Raw genomic sequence first — 20,339 nt, 5'->3', positions numbered from 1 at the left:
GGCAACATGGCACCAAAATTAAACAAAATACTCAGAGCCGGAGTGCACACGTTAACACCCGCTCACTTATAAGTAGGCGGAAAAACAATCATGAGTATAAAACGTCTAAGAACAAACTGCTGTAACATTGTCGAATTTATTTAGAGCAATGGCGCAATACCAAAAATCACAAGCGACCAAAAGTGCAAGTTTTTTGTGTTGCCAGACTCCTATTCATTACTACTTCTGTGTCAACTTAAGTGGTAGATTACTCACATTATTGGAACAAGCCGTGGACTGTGGTGCAATCAACGTCAAAGGCCTAAGTTTAGAAAAAGGAAATTTATGATGCATTTGCTTTGAAGATAACAATATGACACGGTGTTAAATTATTTACCTAGTAGTTCCAAAAGTGGAACAACGAATTCAAAGCGCTTGAAAGCAAAGCTAATTCTATACAGTAGCGTTGACCAATACATCTGTTTTAGGCTTAGACTCACCAGGCTGGCTTACGAAGCACCTGTAAACAACCAAGTATATATCTTGACTAAAAGAGCATCCCAATTTCTGTGAACGTCGAGTCAGTCTTTCACAAATTAAATTTTATCTCTCATTTTAAGATAGTGGAGGTCTTGTGTGACTACAACTATGATATGAGGCTTCATTTAAAGCGTTGTATATAGCAACTAGGAAACTAAACAGCGGTTTTGGACTGAAAAGAAGGATGAAATTAGAACTATGAGACATCAGTTACAACAGACAAAGTTTATAGGGGGAGATTTTCATGGTAAATTGGTGGCACACCCTTGATGGTGTCATACTCAGTTTTGAAGCACTATGAACAAGAAACTAAAACGTGATTAGGATAGTGTTTAAACAACTAAACGAAACCAGTTCAAATTATGATGTCACAATGCGTCCTGTATTACTTTATAAGTTTCAGTCGTATTCAAGCGAAATGTTAGGAATTTTGTCACTTTAGCTAAAACTAGAAACAATCACTGGTCTTTTATACAAACTGCAGATACACGCTTAAAACACCAATTTGCTGTATTTTATACGTAGGAAATGGTTTTATTATATATTTAACGCTGCCAAGATTATTGACTACTTGATGATAATAACTGCTAGATACGGTGGACGCGTAGACGACCAAAATGGCTTTAAACACCTAGATTCATAGTGCTCTGGCTACCAAGTTTGCAAATGTTGTGTGAGTATCGCTTGCCAAAAAAAAATTAGGTAGATCAACATTTTTCAGCTGAGAATAACACCAATTGCAAATCTCCTGAGGGAAGCAAAACAATTTTATTGTTTTTTTGCGGATAAAAATGACCTATAATCTTGTGTGAGGCACAACAATTATACTTCAAATAAATGTTAGTCCTGTAAACTGTATTGAAATTTGAAGCAAATCCAAAACTTACTAGTATATTTCCTTAATAAAACAGGTTCTTGCGTTTTTTGTCAAGCTTCCTGGGCGTTTGCCTCTAAAAACACAGAAGTTTAAATGAGTTGAAACTCGTTCGTTCCTTGGTACTTAGTTTGTTTTAAGTAAAGCGTTCATACTTTATAGCTAGGGGTTTGGGAGGAAAAGGTAAAGTTTTGCTAAAAAATGTAAGGTTTTGCGTTGTTCAGCAAAAGCAGGACAAAACCGTCGAATATTTTTACTCCGTTCATACCAAACTTAGATGCAAAGCAACATAAAATGATAGAAAATACTACATTTTTATTGATTATACAAAGTTTTATGTGTAGGCGTGTGTTTATGAGTAAAAATAACCCAGAGTGACGGCTTACTCCAAACAATATTGCCTACCGATAAATCTTCACACCAAACTGCTCTATTTTAAGTTTGGGACCACTTAGTTGGTAGTCTTTTTACAAGGATGAATTTTTGGTGGAAATATATTTTGTTAAATATTAAAATTCGTCTCATTTAACTGCTCATGGGGAAATCACATGAACCTGTGTAAAATTTAAACTATCGCTTCTTAAGAAACACACTGTCTACAAACTCTTCACCAGTTTTAAGTATCATTAGAAAGTTGGACTGAACGTTTTACTGAAGGTGGATATTGAAAAACTGGGAGACAAAACATCTGACCGTTTTTGACAACCCTATTGAATCGATAACTCAAAATTTAAACTATCGCTTCTTAAGAAACACACTGTCTACAAACTCTTCACCAGTTTTAAGTATCATTAGAAAGTTGGACTGAACGTTTTACTGAAGGTGGATATTGAAAAACTGGGAGACAAAACATCTGACCGTTTTTGACAACCCTATTGGATCGATAACTCATTTATTTGTTATTCTAGTGGAACATTCCACAAGGGTACTGATCCTGCTAGATCAAGTTGGGTGATGCTTTTTGAGAAAATGCTTTATTTTAGTCTAATAATTAGTTCTGGGAACGAGTTTTGTGTTGTGCGGGTTTTGACAAGTGTTTACTACATTGTTTCATACTTTTTCCAAAAGATTAGCGCAGCAAGCTATGCCTTAGAGATTTTTGAATCTCATGCAAAGTTTATAACAACATGTTTGTGGGTAAGCGGGAGCGTAATATAATTTCATCGAAAGCTTATCCACAAGTAATGATATGCAACAAGAACATATGCTTTATCCACTTTGCCCAATTTTATTAGTGACTAGGCTATGGGAAAATCACTAGAAGGTATCTAAAACACCGGTCTTTAAATTTCTTTGAGCGAATATCTTGTCGACCTGGAACATGCAGACGACAATTTAACAATTTTCTAAAAGAATTAAAAAGCAGAGGCATTGCTGAAGAAGCTGAACAAAGTTATACAGTCCATGGTATGCAGTTTGCGACTACAAAGCACGAAGATTTGCTGCGGAACATACATTCTTTGAGTGTGCCTAGAAGAATTGAGGGAGTCTGACAGAAAGTTGTAAAACTCTCTATATATCTTGAAAGCTGCGGTAGCTCTGGCGGTGGTTTGACAATCAAACTCAGCGCAACAAAGTTAAAGGCCAGAATTGTTTTTGCCAATTTACGCTACTCGCATCACCAAACTTGACCTCACTGGGTGGCATTAGATGCGTGCGGACTGTGCTGTTTTATGGATGCGGAGCGTTGCTATTTCGAGCGGTGGATCTCAGACATCTTCAGACGTCTGATCACCGATATTCCTGAAATAAACATGAAGTCTGCTGAGTCCGGAAAATGCGCATTCAGGGAATCACTTCAAACCGAGGTGACTGGGTTATGTGTTATGTATGCCAAGATATTGCCTACCGAGAAAAGAGCGTTTACTTGCCTTATCAGAAGAGGCGAAATCTGGTAGATGAACGGAATAACACAGAAAAGATGGAATTGAGTGAGGATATGGAAAGTTTGGGTGCTGCTGGTGTCATTTATCTTCCATGATGGAGTTGACGTGATCTTCCCTGTTGAAGACAGTCTTCCCAAGTGGAAGACAATTAACCATAAGGCAGACAACCAGTGTCAGTGGCGTTTACGCTGTCAGTTGCCAGCCAGTTTTACGAGTGGTTGTTCTAGATGTAGCCGCCGGCGTGTTTGTTTTATGTTAGCTCTAGCTCCCCCTATATGCTAAATTTGGTTTCATTTCAGTTGTAATGTATTACCTTCATACACTGCTACAGTTGCATCACTTTGAAGCGCAAGGTTTTTCATCCCGTGCTATTTTCAGTGGTGATGTTGATTAGCTGAGTACTCTGATAACGGCCTACTTGTGCCGTTGACACCCTTAGATGAATATGCCAACAGATGTGAAATGTTTCCATCCTCTTGAGTTAGAGTCGACAACTTTACTTAAAGGAAGATTACTGGAGATAAGTAAGTGATTCAACTCTTCCATAAAGCAGGATAAAGTTAACATTATTACAGAAAACTGTGGGAGCCCTGTAAGTTTTACCCACAGGTTTCTGAAGACGCACGTATGGGTAAAATTTGTTTCAGAGCTCACCTTATCGTTATGAACGACGAATTAACTCAACCAAACAATTCTGACACTGGTGGCGGATGGTTGCTTGATGCAGTGGCAAATGTAAACGAGAAGATGCAGTCTATTTAGTGATTACAAATTTCAGTGAACTCAGAGTAGATTCGTTACAACCAGCCGGTCAGTTATAATGAACCATGGTGGAATAACTGCACTTTTGTGCCACAGCAGCAAGTTTAGCTAATTTGTTCGGCGTGGTTAGGTAGTAAAACACCAGAAACTATCGAAGCCTTATAAACGTTTAGAAGAAGTTCAGAACAAAGAAGATGTGTTGAAGCGATGTTTGGTAACCGAAAGAGAGTCCAATTTTCAGGACTAGCTGTGGCTTGATAGGTACACATAACCTGATCAAAGTGCTTTACCGCTAGATACTAGTACTTTGTTAGACAATAAATACGACTTGTTTGCTCTGAAAGTTTAAGCGCAGATGGAAACAAGGATGCTTAGAATTTAGACAGCTTCTACTCATTTTGTGCACAAAAATATCGCCAGACACACTGTATCTTATAATGTTGGAGTGCGTTTGACTACATACACACTGCATCAAAGAAATTATCGTATCAAGGGACATATGTTTATCTGTATGTCGTTTAGTGAGATCAGGAAGACGTCGCGTGGCTCTAGTCAACTGGGATGAAGCTGCTAGCCAGGATCAGCCCAAAGGTTACAGGACCGTCCAAACTGACGGGCGCAATGGAAGTCCACGAAATTTGCGTAAATATCTGTGAATCATTTGCGCCGCAGTTCACACCGTCCTAAACTGGAGTGGTAATGTTAGTTTCTCCCGTCCTTAAACGCCACCACACTGGTATGCAAATAGAAGTAGTTTGTAAAAAAGGGCCATCGAATCTAAAATTTCACGAGCCTAATAAAAAAAATTAAAAATAAGCCATTTCTGAAGGGAAGGGTAGAGATGTTGGTTTTGAACTCACCCCACGGTTTGATCTCAGTTTTGGGCGGTATGTTTGGAATGCTTTCGTCACCTTCTGAAGGTAAATTGGTTTTAAGCACCGGTTAAATCACTTAGCTCATAGATTCACCACCTGAAATTAAAAGCCTGACTCGTCTCATTATGGGAAATTTCCGACATTAACCTTCAGTGCAAACTAGGCTGGTGGTGTCTGCTTGGAAAATAGCCGAAACATACTAAAAGAGAGTATTTTGGCAATTTTACGCTTAACGGACTTATTAAACACAAAAATAGGTAACCAAATAAGATTCACAGGTAGAAAAGTTACACAAAAGCCATTATCTAAGGGTTATACAGAAGGTCATTTGTCAATGAAGCATGTAGGCGAATCACACATGGTATCCAAATGTACAAGTGGGATACAAGACCAGCATTTTTGACGGTTTGTTTTGTGGAGCATGCTTATATCAGACCAAAGCCTGCTCTTCATTTTTAGCTGTGGCTCTATCCTCTTATTTTTTATTCCAGAAGTTTCATGAGCATTTTATCTTGCAAGCTAAAAGTAACCGCATGGTCCATCAATCCTTGATTAAAATTATCACCGGCTATTGGCTCCGGAGCTGTGTGAATAACGCACGCAGACGGAAATAAGTGCTCACAACACCAACCCCACAGTTGGTCGTTGGCTTATTCACTGAGCTGGACAATTTGATTGCGAACGTTTCATCACCAATCAAGATGACATCATCAGTGCGTTATTGGGGAGCGTAGTAGTGCGTAGCGGTGGTTTGGTGGTTGTGTCACAGCCATCTACGCTGCCTGAGTTACCGACATTTTTCTCCTCTCTACAGCTGATCTGGTATTGACTACGATAACTTCTCAGCTAAAAGGTCTTGCTGATTCTGAACATGCTCCAAACCAGCTTAGCTGGGGAATGTTCTAAATTTTGCCTTATCAGCAATCCCACCGTTATTATTACTCAACAGTATTCAATTAATTGGTGAGATAAGTTGCCAGAGCTTAGTTCACCACATGTCATTGTGAAGGAACAAGATATCGTATTTTACTTCCACTATTTTCCAGTTTCATCAGTTTGATTTGCCTCTAGGTGAATTGAATTGTCGTTTGCAAGTTACAAATTATGACGTTAGCAGCAGACACTTATCACGATGCAATTAAATGTGTTCACAATTCGTATAGAAGTGTGGGTGTGTGTAGGCAAATTGGGTGTTTTGGTAAAATTAACTCATCCGGTCGTTTAAAATGTGTGGGTGGATGGATAAACGACGCAGTACCATCTTGATCTTCACACACGTGTCAGTGTATATCATCCAACTGTTTTTCCCCACGCCACCTACTCAGTAGGTTTAACTGACTCACACAAAGTGACTATGCCAAAATTCTTGCTGAGAGGTATTTGTACTATGTTCCGGATTAACCGTCATCTCTTTGAGAGCATAGTTTTTGGGTGATACGTAACGCGATTCTCATATGTACCGACTCTTCACAATACAAATGAGTGTGACTATATAAAATAAACCGCGAATCCCTCAACCGCTGGTGAGTATGCATCAGCGTAATGGGTAAAAATGTTCGTTGATATCTTAGACGTAGTATTCAAAGGAAAACCTAAAGCGCTAATCTGCTTTAAATCAATTGCTTCCAGTCAGACTGCGGAAAGTATATCATGTATCCTGAATCCATTGATGTGCAAAACCCGCTTCTTATAACTGGGACACTTGTAATCCTCTGCAAACAGGTTATTTGGACAAAAAAACAAATCAGTAAACGACAAAATACACACTAAATGGAAACTTAACCAACTTGTCTAAAATGTACATTGCCATTCGTTCGCCACTCGGTGCTGACACTCGTTGTGTAATTGAACCGAGACTGGTGTGGAAAAGGCGTGAATAAATGGATGTAGAACCTTTGCGTTGTGGTTTGCCAGATAACTTTATGCTTCGTTTTAGGCAATATTTATTTTTACAATTCGGCGAGCACTCGGGCATATGCGAACAAAACGACGAATTATATTTCCAAGAAATGTGGATAGACGAGATTTTTGTTTTTTCTCCGTCAGGGCTCACAATCTAAGAATCCACTTAAAATTTTCTACAACAATTTTGGCAAAGTTGAAGGCAAAAGACCAGAAAGGCATCCAGAAGTGCAATGACTGCGTGTACATTTAATAGGTGGGAGAACTGTAGAACTATTTGATCTTCCTGGACAAAAGTTTGTAGCCACTAGAACAGAGTGGAGAAGATTAACAACTTCACCAAGGCAAACCAAAAGGCGTCCGAAGCTGTAAATGGTGCATTTCATTTTTCGGTCACAAGATCTTCCTGTTTCTCGAGTCCAGAATCTATCCTACTTTTACTCACGTTCAATTTTCCCTTTTTATGTTTAACCTGCGTGTGTTCATATCGGATCACAAAAATAACTTGACTGTCTTAAATTAACTTAAAACTAGCATTAGGTTAATTTTTGACGACGTTGTTCTCTATCGTCACCGACAAACCCGCTTTGGTTATCCACTGGAGTGGTTCGTCGACACTTACAAACCAATTGTAGGACATCCTTCATTGTAGCAGAACAGGATTCATCTCTCTAATAATATAATAATAATATAATAATAATATAACACCTCTAATACCATAATAACAACAACGGATCGAATATCTCATCGAGAAGTTTCCCAGTCATTGCATATTGTTTCCACATGAATCGTGTCTGCCCTTGCTTATCCATTAGATCAGCAAAGTGCAACAGAGTGCAAAATTTCCTTTATTCTCTTGAATTTGGAAAAGATCAATTCCTCATTGCAATTGTTAAATTTTGCAAGCTTACTTTGTCTCTCCTCCAAGAAAATCGGAATACCAATATCCAGATCTGTATTGGTTGCGTTAAATTGTATGCGGCTTTAGATGTTTTACCATCAGGTTAGTATTGTTGCTCAGTCCTGTTTAAAACGCTGTAATGTTCTTTACAAACTTTCGAAGTAGTTTCTATACTTCCGCTCAAATGTAAGGATATGTTCTCCAGGTAGACCGACTAAAACTGGTCACTCCTGTTCACTACTTTTCGGAGGAGCTCATAGTTTACCTCAAGTTACGCAACAAAAGTGCTTTTCACCTTAAAGTGTGTCTCTACCGGATGTGATCACTTTCAGGGGGAAGAAATGTAATAATTTAGGTGGGATTCTTCGTGATTAATTGTTTACAGTCGACTTACAGCTGCATACTCTGTGTAAGTGAATGTAACAGTTCTTTGAGACAAAAACTCTCATTTAAATTAAAAAAAACAGCTGGACTGTTTGCAATTTAATTATGCACTCAAAGTAAACCGAGCAGAGTGGTGACTTCTTTCGTGTATGCTCCAACAGTCATTCGGCATTGTAAAATCCATATTAGGTGCTGAAGGTAAGGTCAGAAGCCATTATAGTCAAACGGTCTTTCCGTTATATCAAGATAGACTAGGTGTTATTGAAGGGAGCGAAATATCACGAAAGTAGGTGAATTATGTCATGCGAATCGATGATACGCTACATTAGTTGATCCCATAAGCTAGGAACCGCTGGTTAAAGGTTTTAAGCACAAATTATTCTAGCACACTATTATTATATTATTCTAGTGTATTAAAAATAATGTTGAAATCTACGTGGAGAGCTTGTGAAATATGATAGCACGGCTCATCGACAAGCAACTGCATGATGACTTATTTGTATAGTAGCGGACGAAGTTTCTGCGGAGTTTGTTTGTTTGCGACTTTAATCTACTGACAGCCATTACGTCTTCATCGAGCAGCATTATGTGATTACCGTAGTACGGTAGTTCGAGTTATGATCCCAATGCGCTCGTGAACAAACTTGTTTGACAGCCAGATTTGACGAATACTGGGGACTTACTAATATTTCCTGTATCACAGTTACTTCTCTTAAGTACATCTGGGCCGGTTACTACCATAAACGCTAGATTACTTTACACAACAAGACATATCTGAAGGATATCAAAATGTCTCCGCAACGGAAGTGCTTTATTAATAATAAAATAAAGTTTAGTTGTATCCGTTTGTTTTTGAGCGACTGAACCAAACGCTCCGTAAAATCGATAGTCCTGCGCGTTCGTGGGGAGAAAAATTGGGGTAAGGCGGTGGAGTCGTAAAACCACTATCAGCCATTCCACTACAAATGAAGCGCATTTGCACCATTTGATCAGGCTACAAAAACTTCATAGGGCAAGTTAAATTGTCACTCATTTACATTTTAACATCAGTAATTAAAGCATCTGCACACATATCAAACTATTGTACATTGTTTTGCCTCACAAACAAATTTTGTTCGCTTCAGTCTATGATAACAGTGGCATGTTTGAATTTACTGTGGGCATATCCAAGGATCTTTTATTCGACATACCTGCCAAGTCCAGCCGAGAAGGACTCACTTTTGGTGACAGGTGATACGAATGGCGGTCTCAGTAAGTTTAAGCAACTGAGGCATTAGATCATGGACCATTTTGCACTCATACATTTCATTTATTTATTCGTTTGTAGTCAAGAGAAGAGGGACCAGTGGCTGATTAAGTTTTCGAAAAACACCTACAATTCCAAAGATTAGTGAAACAGACCACTGACCTGGTGGGTATTAGGCCTCAAAGTCATACTCGATTTGAGCAACTGTCTTGTGAGATTGCAAGGTAGCTGATTTTCTCGATAAGTGTTACAAAACAATGTGATAAAACGCAAGTTTGATTATTAGATATTCTGGCTGGTCAAAGCGAATATATAAGTTTTGCCATGTTGTATTGTTTTTGACTACTCAGGCAACTGGACTTATATTCATTTTTGAGACTGATGGCTAGAAACAAGACGATGCAAACTGCTTGTTGACAAATCTTGTACTTCACTCTGCAACTTTAACTATTTATGTAACCGAACTGTGGAAAAGGAAATGAAGAGAAAATTTGCGAAAGAGTTTGTGGAACCGGTCATTCCCAGGTGTATATAATGAAGTTAACCAGTTGCTTTTGACTGGCTCTAGGGTGACGATCTCTCAGAAGAGGTGATGCAATCTTCCCTTGCCGTACTAACTATGCTTTACTAATAACAGATGTATCTGAAAATGCTTCCTAGAAGAACCAATCAAACTGACTTGATTTAACCATATATTGATTAGACTTGGCGTGGTCGGCGAAAGTCAATCATACTACTGGCAACCATGAACCGGGGGATGCCACTTCAATTTCCATTCAGGATTCTGACACACCACCAGTGATAATCCATATAAATGTAGCGAATTTCAATGGTTCTTAGTTTCGTATAGTTAAACATTTGAGTGTTACAGACATACAGGTTATGGAATCCAACTGATTCGATACTTAGCTCCCGTTGAGTTGGGTTTAGTACCACAACAACACCTGGCTACTAGGCGAAAAATCAGATTCCAGCAACATTTAATGACCCGTTTTTAGCCATAGCCCACGGCAGAATACTCTGTAAAGTAAGTTTTTAAGCTCATCCGTTCTACAAAACGAAGTATGGGCAAAGGCTCCCGACCTCGTGTGGTGAGCATCAAAAGATTGCCGAACTGGCTAAAATGGGCTGTGGCAAAAGACTAAGGAGACAGTGGATGTCTGACAAACTGTGGGAATTAAAAGCTTTGTAGACCTACTCGCTTGCCGATTTACGAAGCAGTGAAACATTTTGACACAGAACTATCTGGAGGAATTTTTTCAGTATCTCAATTAAAATAGAGTAGTTCTCACAAAAGACTTGCGTTGCTCTACAGCCTCATGGCAAGGCTGCAAAGAAGACATCGAAGGGGAAGGTTCCAAAGGTCGACAAGAAGATGAAGCAGAGAAAGGAAACATATGCTATCTACATTTACAAGGTCCTCCGTTAGGTGCACCCCGACATTGGCATCCCCTCGAAACCTATGTCGATCATGAATTCCTTCGTCGACAACATTTTTGAGCGGAATGATGCTGAGCTCAGACGTCTCCCTCACTACAATAAGCGCTAGACCATCACCAGCGTAGAAATCCAGACTGCTGTCCGTCTTCTCCTTGCCAAGCGCACCGTCTCCGTTTCAAAAAGCAAAATCGTCATTTGAATTCTCGTGGCGTTAGGGCTTTTGTTTTGGTTACTCCGATAGATCAATGTTCTTTGACCGTTCCAGAAAGGCGAGCTTTCAAAACGTTTTGAGTTAATGTGACTGAAACAAAATATGTTCAAACGTTTGTTCAAAACCTAGAAAAGTCAAACCACTTTTAAGTTTCATAATGTGGAAAATATGCTTCAATTATTAAAAAAAATTAAATGTGGAAGCGATATGGCCTGGAAGTTGGTGATTTGTCGTACGCAAACTGGTCTAACTTGTACAACAGAGCACAAAGCTGATGTAAGTCAGCTGGCTCGTTTAGAATTTCGTACTTTCGGGCCAAATGAGATTCTTTGACGAATTCTCTGTGGCAAAACAACCCAGGGAGTTGTTGGTAATCAGCTAGTTTTACCTAATCGACTTCGTCAAGGTTGGAAACCCGGAAAAATATCCCATTACCTAAGTGGTAACGAGGTTATTCTACTACCTGTGTACATTGAAACAAGGAAAAATCAGGAAAGCTGAATTTTGCGAAACACACGCACTTGCAAAATAATTTGGTTTTGCGAGAGACTTGCCTGGAACCCAACTAAATCCCTCGTTTATGATGTTTCCAGGCAAGTGAATGTTCCGCACCAGGCCGCCTCATGTTTCAGTCGCTACGATATTCGAGATATCGCGGTGCATGTATATTAGTAATGCACTACTCATAAGATTTCCGAAAATTTGTCGGCAACCCACGACCAGTTTCGCTTTTCTTGGGGCCTAGTCACTAAGTTTCAAGTTGAACATAAGGTTGACGAAAACTCGGGGACTGCGCTCACCTGATGAACCCCAAGAAGGGGAAACTGGTCAGAAGCTGAAGTTTATTCACGATAACTACGTGTTTTCAGAGAAAGTGGGGCAAAAAGGCAATCAGCGGTAAGCTATAGCGAGAACAGTGCACGAGGTTTAGTCTACAGTTGTTATCATTCTGGTAACTGATTTACAAGCTCTACTCAAAAGCAGCAACCCAGCTGAGAACCCGCATGAAGCAAGCAATCGTTTGTTGTGACACGACAATCCGAGTGACTTCCGCGGCATCTCGACTCGCGAAAATCAAGCTTGATTTAAACACAGGTAACTCCGAGGACGCGTTAGAAATCCCGGCTTTGAAATGAGTACGAATGAAAAAGACTGGATTTATATATTTCTTCCATTGGTTATATTACAAATATGGGAGCATGTATATATGAATATGGGTGGCCAGCAACCTAAGTGGATTTACTGGCAAATGGCGGTCAGGCCACAGATGCTTTGTGGTGGCGTAACGGTGATACATCTGATGGGGGAGGCATGCGAGTCGTATGTTTTCTTCTTGTAAATTCGCTTTGCGTCTCTTGAAAAGGGAGATCCATTGCGGAATTTGTGGAGTCTCTTTGTACCAGTTTGAGCAACAGTCAATGAATATCCAGGAAAGTTCAGGAAGACGCGTTTAAGGGAAGATGGATGTTCAGTTTTTGTAAATAAGATGCATCTGAGAGTTTTGCTTCCTTGTACAATGGTCTGCAACTGGTCAGTTGGCATTTTCTAATAAATACTCCGCAACGGAGACCTTCCTTTCAGTCCCGTTGTGTCAGTGCAAATCGGAAGGGGATAAGATCAATAGTTAAATGTCCACAGGATCCTTGCGAATAAGTGGCTTGCTTAAACGTGACAGCATAACAATGGGCACACACAAAGTTAGAATCATTGTTTTCGGTTCGTAACCCCATTAGATATCGGACCAACTGCCTACCACAGGGGTTCATCATACCTACGTTCGTTTCACAAATTAATAGTACAAGCAATGGGTTATGGATCAAAACCTTTGGCATTTTCAAAGTGGAACAATACCCTACGCACAAAGCAGATGCGTTTGGCTTCGGTCAACAAAAATATATTTTTCTATACTCAAATTTATATTGAAAAAATCCGCTTTATAAATGCGTGTTTGATGAACAGTTTAGATACCCTTATGCAACAAGCATCCTTTGTATTCCCTGAAATTATCCTTTGAGATCATTTGAACAGTAATTTTGAGGGTGTCACGGAAGTAGTTTTTTGTCTAAGCCAGTTAAACAAGAAGCCAAACCTGTAACTGTTAGCTCAAGTCAGGTACTGAACAGCTTGAATTTCTGTACCTTATCTATATAGGTACGCATTTTGCAAGGCCATATCTACTTAAGCCTCTGTTCTCGAGTCGCATACCGAAGCTGTAAGTTGGTCTATCAGAAATCGGAGGTCTTTTCGCGCGGTCTACCCCATGTTACAAGTTTGGTTATTTTCGGGAAATGTACTACAAATTGTCAAAAATACCCAAAAATTTTTTCGATAAAGTTGACTTGTTTTATATTATCAGTTCTGTGATGATATCAGCTGTTCCATGTGTTTCGGTTTTTATACTGTCCCCATGTCGCATCCGAAATGTCATCTGGATAGATCTCGTCCTTCATGACTGGGCTTGAAGATGATTGTCTGTCTGTCTCTCTTCAGTGCCGTGCTCCTAAAAACCATCGGTTCATCTTGCGAAAAGCGTCTGCTGATGGGTAAAGTATAAGTGTGGCGCTAGAGATAAAAAGTAGTGTAATTTTGTGTTTTATTAGTAGAGGTTAGTTCACCACACTGGCGTCCATTTGGCTAACACGGGGAATTCGTATGAAGCGTGTGTTAAGAACTTTCTCCCGTTTCTTCTTCTCCTGACAGACTAATGAACCCACCAGAGCGTAATTGTACTATGAAATGCAGTGGTTTGCAAATCAGTTTGGTTTTCACGAGTGACTCAAGTGAATCTCTCGTTTAGAATGCTCCTGAGGAAAACGCGGGGATTGCGCCAAACTGATAATTCTCAAGAATGGCGAAAACGGCCGTGGGCTATAGAGTTTTCAGCAACCTTATGAGTAATGTTGTCTTTAAAAATAATTGTACTGGTTTATCCTGCACACTTTTTGGAGAGTTGCTAGGAAGGAGGCAAAGAAAATATAGACCATTACGTTCAGAGTATTCATGAGGTCATAAAAGTTGGGTCCCATTGATCTCACACTGTTATTCTTGTTTGTGGTAGTGATTGCCAGATAGATTTTATCAGAACACAGTGCCTACACAGTGCACACACTTAAAATGGTTTGCATCTCAGCATGCGCGTCACGTTTACTTTCTTTATCGGTCACTTTGTGGGCACAAGTGGAGTATCTAGACCATTTTCCTCCTTATGAGTACGTTCTGTTTGAAGATAAAAACTGATACAATGATATGGGGTCATATTTCACTTTACTTAAAGTGGTGTTCCTAATAGCAAGGAAGAATCAGTGATAAACACGCACAAGTAATTTAGACTGCCTTCTGTTGCATCGCGCGTATGAATCAGACTTTATTCTGTGATAACGAATAACCTCCGAGTGAACAAGATAAATAGCAGGTCATTATGAATTCTTCGTTTTCAAAAAAATGAGTTCTGTACAGCACGTTGCACTTGATTAACTTTATTTTTCATCGAAAAGTTAATACACTTCAATAGTGCATTATCACCATAAGACAATTTTTTTTACAATTTCAGATGCACGCCTGATTATATTGGGAAGTACTGTCACCTGTATAACGGTGAGTTTGTGTGTAAAACAAATGCCGAACACCATCTGCAAGCAAACAGATAGATACAGAAATCATCCAAGCGGAATTTTTAACGAGACCATCAGTAGAAATGGTTAGCGGTAGTATTCTCTTCCTGTGACTAGAAGTAGCATGGTCTACTAAACGACCGTCTTTCAAGCGTAGTCATTGCATGTTGGGCCGTTTATGACTAGATGACACTTAAATTAGCATAGGGGTATGATAAAAAAAAACCGCGTGTCAGTCTGCAACCTGATTGTTTCTGTTGCAACGATTCTGTTTGATTGTATGTTCTCTACTCTGAAACTGCTGCACCAAAGTTGATCGCCTATAGTGCGATTCTTTCGGAAAAGGCACGCTTCAACTTGACTGTATCGTGAGAAGAGGCGCTACCATATTAGTCTAAACTAAATTCAAGATTTAACCTATTCCCTGACTAATTGACGGCCATGTATTAATGTACGATCATTTACGACAGAGGCCACTCACGAGAGGGGACAAGTATCAGGAAATTAGTCTTTTACTGATGAATCCTCCTAGAGGTCACGGCATGCAGGACGGCGCTATCCAAGTCAAAGGTTACCCGAGTGCCGACCAGTAAAGGGAAGTTGAAGGGGACGAACTCAACAATCATATAGACGTCGATCAACCAGAACACAGACTAATGGGGCATGTAAATGCGTGGGTATGCAACCAGTCGTAAGTGAATGTCAGGCCCGGCTAGCAATACATACATGGGCATATGCACACTACCAGTAAGTGTGCTTGCACTGACACATTGCACCACATAGCTTCCCAAAAACCTATTAACCATGTCACTGGTGATTAGGCGGTTGTAGATCATTTGCTAGTGTTCAAGTAAAGGCTTTCAGTTGGGGTTCATTAACGCTGCATGATGACGGAAAACCGACAGTCCAGGTTTGAATATCGGGAAATTTTACAACCAACCACCTTGCCCATCAGTTTCTGATCTATGATCTCCGGTAACCATGAACCGTAACTTTCTTATCGATTTTTCAATAGTTTTTCATCACAGAGAAAGAATTGGTTTCGGATACACGGTGGATAATCGCGTACGATTGAAGGTTGAAGTAGCTACCGACAATTTCGATTCATAAATCACAGTCTTACTAAACTGTCATTGAATTTCAGCGAATCAAACATAAATGCCTAAAAAAAGCGCGTTCGTAGATTCTATCTTTTTTGCGCGTTTTTTGCAGTACAGTTGTCTATTATTACTGCCACTAGCGCACACCAGGACAGCAAATCAATTATTTGTTATCTTCTCTCAGATACTCTTGTAACTGCAAGCTGCTTCATAGAAAATGGCGTTCTCATGTTTCCAGCCCCATAGGGTCTAACTGCGAGTTAGCCCTATAATGCAGAAATTGATCATGATTAATTAAATGTGTGGTTCGTATTAAAAGCAGCAGAGGCATAAACTTTGTAGTTCTAAAAGGGTATTCAAACTCACAATCTGTGACAGGACTAGCATTTTAAGCCAGCGGTTTCTCAGCTACAGAAGCAGTAAGAATTACTAAAGCTTCCTACTGCAATAAACACACGTGCCCACTAACCTGATCAAAGCGAACGCTCAGCTTGACCAAATTTGCAGTCAAGACACTATCAGAACAACTTGCTGGAAGCTGGCATCTACTTAGTTCGACGTGACTGATTTTAATTCCCTTACAATTAGTAACACAGTCTATCTTGCTATCTTGCTTCCAAAGGTTTTCTGAATGCAACAGTTGGCCTTATGGTCGGGATTCTATTGGCAATAATCCTCACTGTATTCATCGTCATCATTGTATGGTACTGCTGGTGAGTTTTTTCATTTCTCCTGATACCTAAGCTTAACTAAGTTTCTATGAATATGCAGTGGATTTTGGTGGTTGGTCAGGTGACCACTGATCTGTTCGAAATTAGTTTGCAAGCATTTGTCACCATTCAACGTGAACTTGACTTCCTGTTCCGCCCATTGTAGTATAACAGAAGGTACGATGATATGAAACGACCTAGAATGGAGACAAAGGAAGACGACTGAAATAGTATTTATATGGTGATCACAAAGGTTTCCGCAATGTCATTCTGGAATCTTCCTGATGGTGTTAGGGGCGCCCAGCCATCAAATCGTGAATGGCTCACAGTGTGACTAACCAGGGGTTATCTTCGTTTGCTACGTAGCCAGTTCGGGACACAACCGGCCAAATGACGTGGTTTTCGGTTATTTAGAACGGCTAGCCTCTGGACACGAGGTGAGATCATCAGTACGTACTGCTGAAATTACTTTGATTATGAGCGTCGCGTCTGTAGGCTAAATGTAAAACTGGTCAAACAGATCAACAGCCAGTTGATAAATCACCAGTGGATGCAGCCCAGCTCTTAATATTCCGGTGTATTTCTAACGACGTGACTGCGTTTCGCCAGACAGGTTATTTTACTCGTTCTACTGCCGACGGCGAATAAGCTCTGCTGTAAGTCTGGATAAGCTACAGCCTATTTCATAGCATGGATGGAATGACTAGTTGGTTTTTCTGTTAGGCTTAACGGACAGATAGATATCCTAATCAAACAGGCGTGGAGAAATGGTACATAAATAAATAGATTTCTGAGGATAAACAAAAAAGGTCACTGAATTTTCGTCCAAAAACACATCCTGTGAAATAAAATTCCTCAGAAAGGCAAATAGCATGGTCTGATCTGTTNTATTGTATGGTACTGCTGGTGAGTTTTTTCATTTCTCCTCATGCCAAAGCTTAACTATGTTTCTATGAATATGCAATGGATTTTGGTGGTTGGTCAGGTGACCGCTGATCTGTTCGCAATTAGTTTGCAAGCATTTATCACCATTCAACGTGTACTTGACTTCCTGTTCCGCCCAGTGTAGTATAACAGAAGGTACGACCTAGAATGGAGACAAAAGAAGACGGTTGGAATAGTATTTATATGGTGATCACAAAGGTTTCCGCAATGTCATTCTGGAATCTTCCTGATGGTATTAGGGGCACCCAGCCATCAAATCGTGAATGGCTCACAGTGTGACTAACCAGGGGTTATCTTCGTTTGCTACATAGCCAGTTCGCGACACAACCGGCCAAATGACGTGGTTTTCGGTTATTAAGAACGGCTAGCCTCTAAACACGAGATGAGATCATCAAGAAGTACTGCTGAAATTACTTTAATTATGAGCGTCGCTTCTGCAGGCTAAATGTAAAACTGGGCGAACAGATCAACAGCCAGTCGATAAATCACCAGTGGACGCAGCCCAGCTCTTAATACTCCGGTATATTTTTAACGACGTGACTGCGTTTCGCCAGACAGGTTATTTTACTCGTTCTACTGCCGACGGCGAATAAGCTCTGCTGTAAGTCTGGATAAGCTACAGCCTATTTCATAGCTTGAATGGAATGACTGGTTGGTTTTTCTGTTAGGCTTAATGGACAGATAAATTTCCTAATCAAACAGGCGTGGAGAAATGGTACGTAAATAAATGGATTTCTCAGGGTAAACAAAAAAGGTCACTGAGTTTTCGTCCAAGAACACATCCTGTGAAATAAAATTCCTCGGAAAGGCAAATAGCATGGTCTGATCTGTTNACACTTCAAAAGTGCATTATCACCATAAGACAATTTTTTTTACAATTTCAGATGCACGCCTGAGTATATTGGGAAGTACTGTCACCTGTATAACGGTGAGTTTGTGTGTAAAACAAATGCCGAACACCATCTGCAAGCAAACAGATAGATACAGAAATCATCCAAGCGGAATTTTTAACGAGACCATCAGTAGAAATGGTTAGCGGTAGTATTCTCTTCCTGTGACTAGAAGTAGCATGGTCTACTAAACGACCGTCTTTCAAGCGTAGTCATTGCATGTTGGGCCGTTTATGACTAGATGACACTTAAATTAGCATAGGGGTATGATAAAAAAAACCGCGTGTCAGTCTGCAACCTGATTGTTTCTGTTGCAACGATTCTGTTTGATTGTATGTTCTCTACTCTGAAGCTGCTGCACCAAAGTTGATCGCCTATAGTGCGATTCTTTCGGAAAAGGCACGCTTCAACTTGACTGTATCGTGAGAAGAGGCGCTACCATATTAGTCTAAACTAAATTCAAGATTTAACCTATTCCCTGACTAATTGACGGCCATGTATTAATGTACGATCATTTACGACAGAGGCCACTCACGAGAGGGGACAAGTATCAGGAAATTAGTCTTTTACTGATGAATCCTCCTAGAGGTCACGGCATGCAGGACGGCGCTATCCAAGTCAAAGGTTACCCGAGTGCCGACCAGTAAAGGGAAGTTGAAGGGGACGAACTCAACAATCATATAGACGTCGATCAACCAGAACACAGACTAATGGGGCATGTAAATGCATGGGTATGCAACCAGTCGTAAGTGAATGTCAGGCCCGGCTAGCAATACATACATGGGCATATGCACACTACCAGTAAGTGTGCTTGCACTGACACATTGCACCACATAGCTTCCCAAAAACCTATTAACCATGTCACTGGTGATTAGGCGCTTGTAGATCATTTGCTAGTGTTCAAGTACAGGCTATCATTTGGGATTCATTAACGCTGCATGATGACGGGAAACCAACAGTCTAGGTTTGAATATCGGGAAATTTTACAACCAACCACCTTGCCCATCAGTTTCTGATCTATGATCTCCGGTAACCATGATCCGTAACTTTCTTATCGATTTTTCAATAGTTTTTCATCACAGAGTAAGAATTGGTTTTGGATATACGGCGGATAATCGCGTACGATTGAAGGTTGAAGTAGCTACCGACAATTTCTATTCATAAATCCCAGTCTTACTAAACTGTCAGTGAATTTCAGCGAATCAAACATAGATGCCTAAAAAAAGCGTGTTCGTAGATTCTTTTTTGCGCGTTTTTTTGCAGTACAGTTGGCTACTATCACTGCCACTAGCACACACCAGGACGGCAAATCAATTACTTGTTATCTTCTCTCAGATACTCTTGTAACTGCAAGCTGCTTCATAGAAAATGGCGTTCTCATGTTTCCAGCCCCATAGGGGCTAACTGCGAGTTAGCCCTATAATGCAGAAATTGATCATGATTAATTAAATGTGTGGTTCGTATTAAAAGCAGCAGAGGCATAAACTTTGTAGTTCTAAAAGGGTATTCAAACTCACAATCTGTGACAGGACTAGCATTTTAAGCCAGCGGTTTCTCAGCTACAGAAGCAGTAAGAATTACTAAAGCTTCCTACTGCAATAAACACACGTGCCCACTAACCTGATCAAAGCGAACGCTCAGCTTGACCAAATTTGCAGTCAAGACACTATCAGAACAACTTGCTGGAAGCTGGCATCTACTTAGTTCGACGTGACTGATTTTAATTCCCTTACAATTAGTAACACAGTCTATCTTGCTATCTTGCTTCCAAAGGTTTTCTGAATGCAACAGTTGGCCTTATGGTTGGGATTCTATTGGCAATAATCCTCACTGTATTCATCGTCATTATTGTATGGTACTGCTGGTGAGTTTTTTCATTTCTCCTCATGCCAAAGCTTAACTATGTTTCTATGAATATGCAATGGATTTTGGTGGTTGGTCAGGTGACCGCTGATCTGTTCGCAATTAGTTTGCAAGCATTTATCACCATTCAACGTGTACTTGACTTCCTGTTCCGCCCAGTGTAGTATAACAGAAGGTACGACCTAGAATGGAGACAAAAGAAGACGGTTGGAATAGTATT

The 20,339-nt window shown here is 40.1% G+C and overlaps 1 protein-coding gene across 1 annotated transcript in view; it reads left to right on the top strand.

Moving 5' to 3' along the window:
• The window catches only part of T265_05575 (hypothetical protein), a gene marked incomplete at both ends in the record, with an annotated part of 21,986 nt that extends 1,862 nt beyond the window's left edge, over positions 1 to 20,124 (top strand). Inside the window, 4 exons of the mRNA XM_009170616.1 lie at positions 14,551 to 14,594; positions 16,334 to 16,424; positions 18,251 to 18,294; positions 20,030 to 20,124. Of these exons, the coding sequence (XP_009168880.1) occupies positions 14,551 to 14,594; positions 16,334 to 16,424; position 18,251 (136 nt within the window). The remainder of the gene's footprint in view (positions 1 to 14,550; positions 14,595 to 16,333; positions 16,425 to 18,250; positions 18,295 to 20,029) is intronic.
• Positions 20,125 to 20,339: the final 215 nt, after the last annotated feature.

Source organism: Opisthorchis viverrini, assembly GCF_000715545.1.
Source record: "Opisthorchis viverrini unplaced genomic scaffold opera_v5_104, whole genome shotgun sequence".
NCBI lineage: Eukaryota > Metazoa > Platyhelminthes > Trematoda > Opisthorchiida > Opisthorchiidae > Opisthorchis > Opisthorchis viverrini.
The sequence above is the reverse complement of the archived record's forward strand: the minus strand, read 5'-3'. Positions and strand labels throughout refer to the sequence as shown.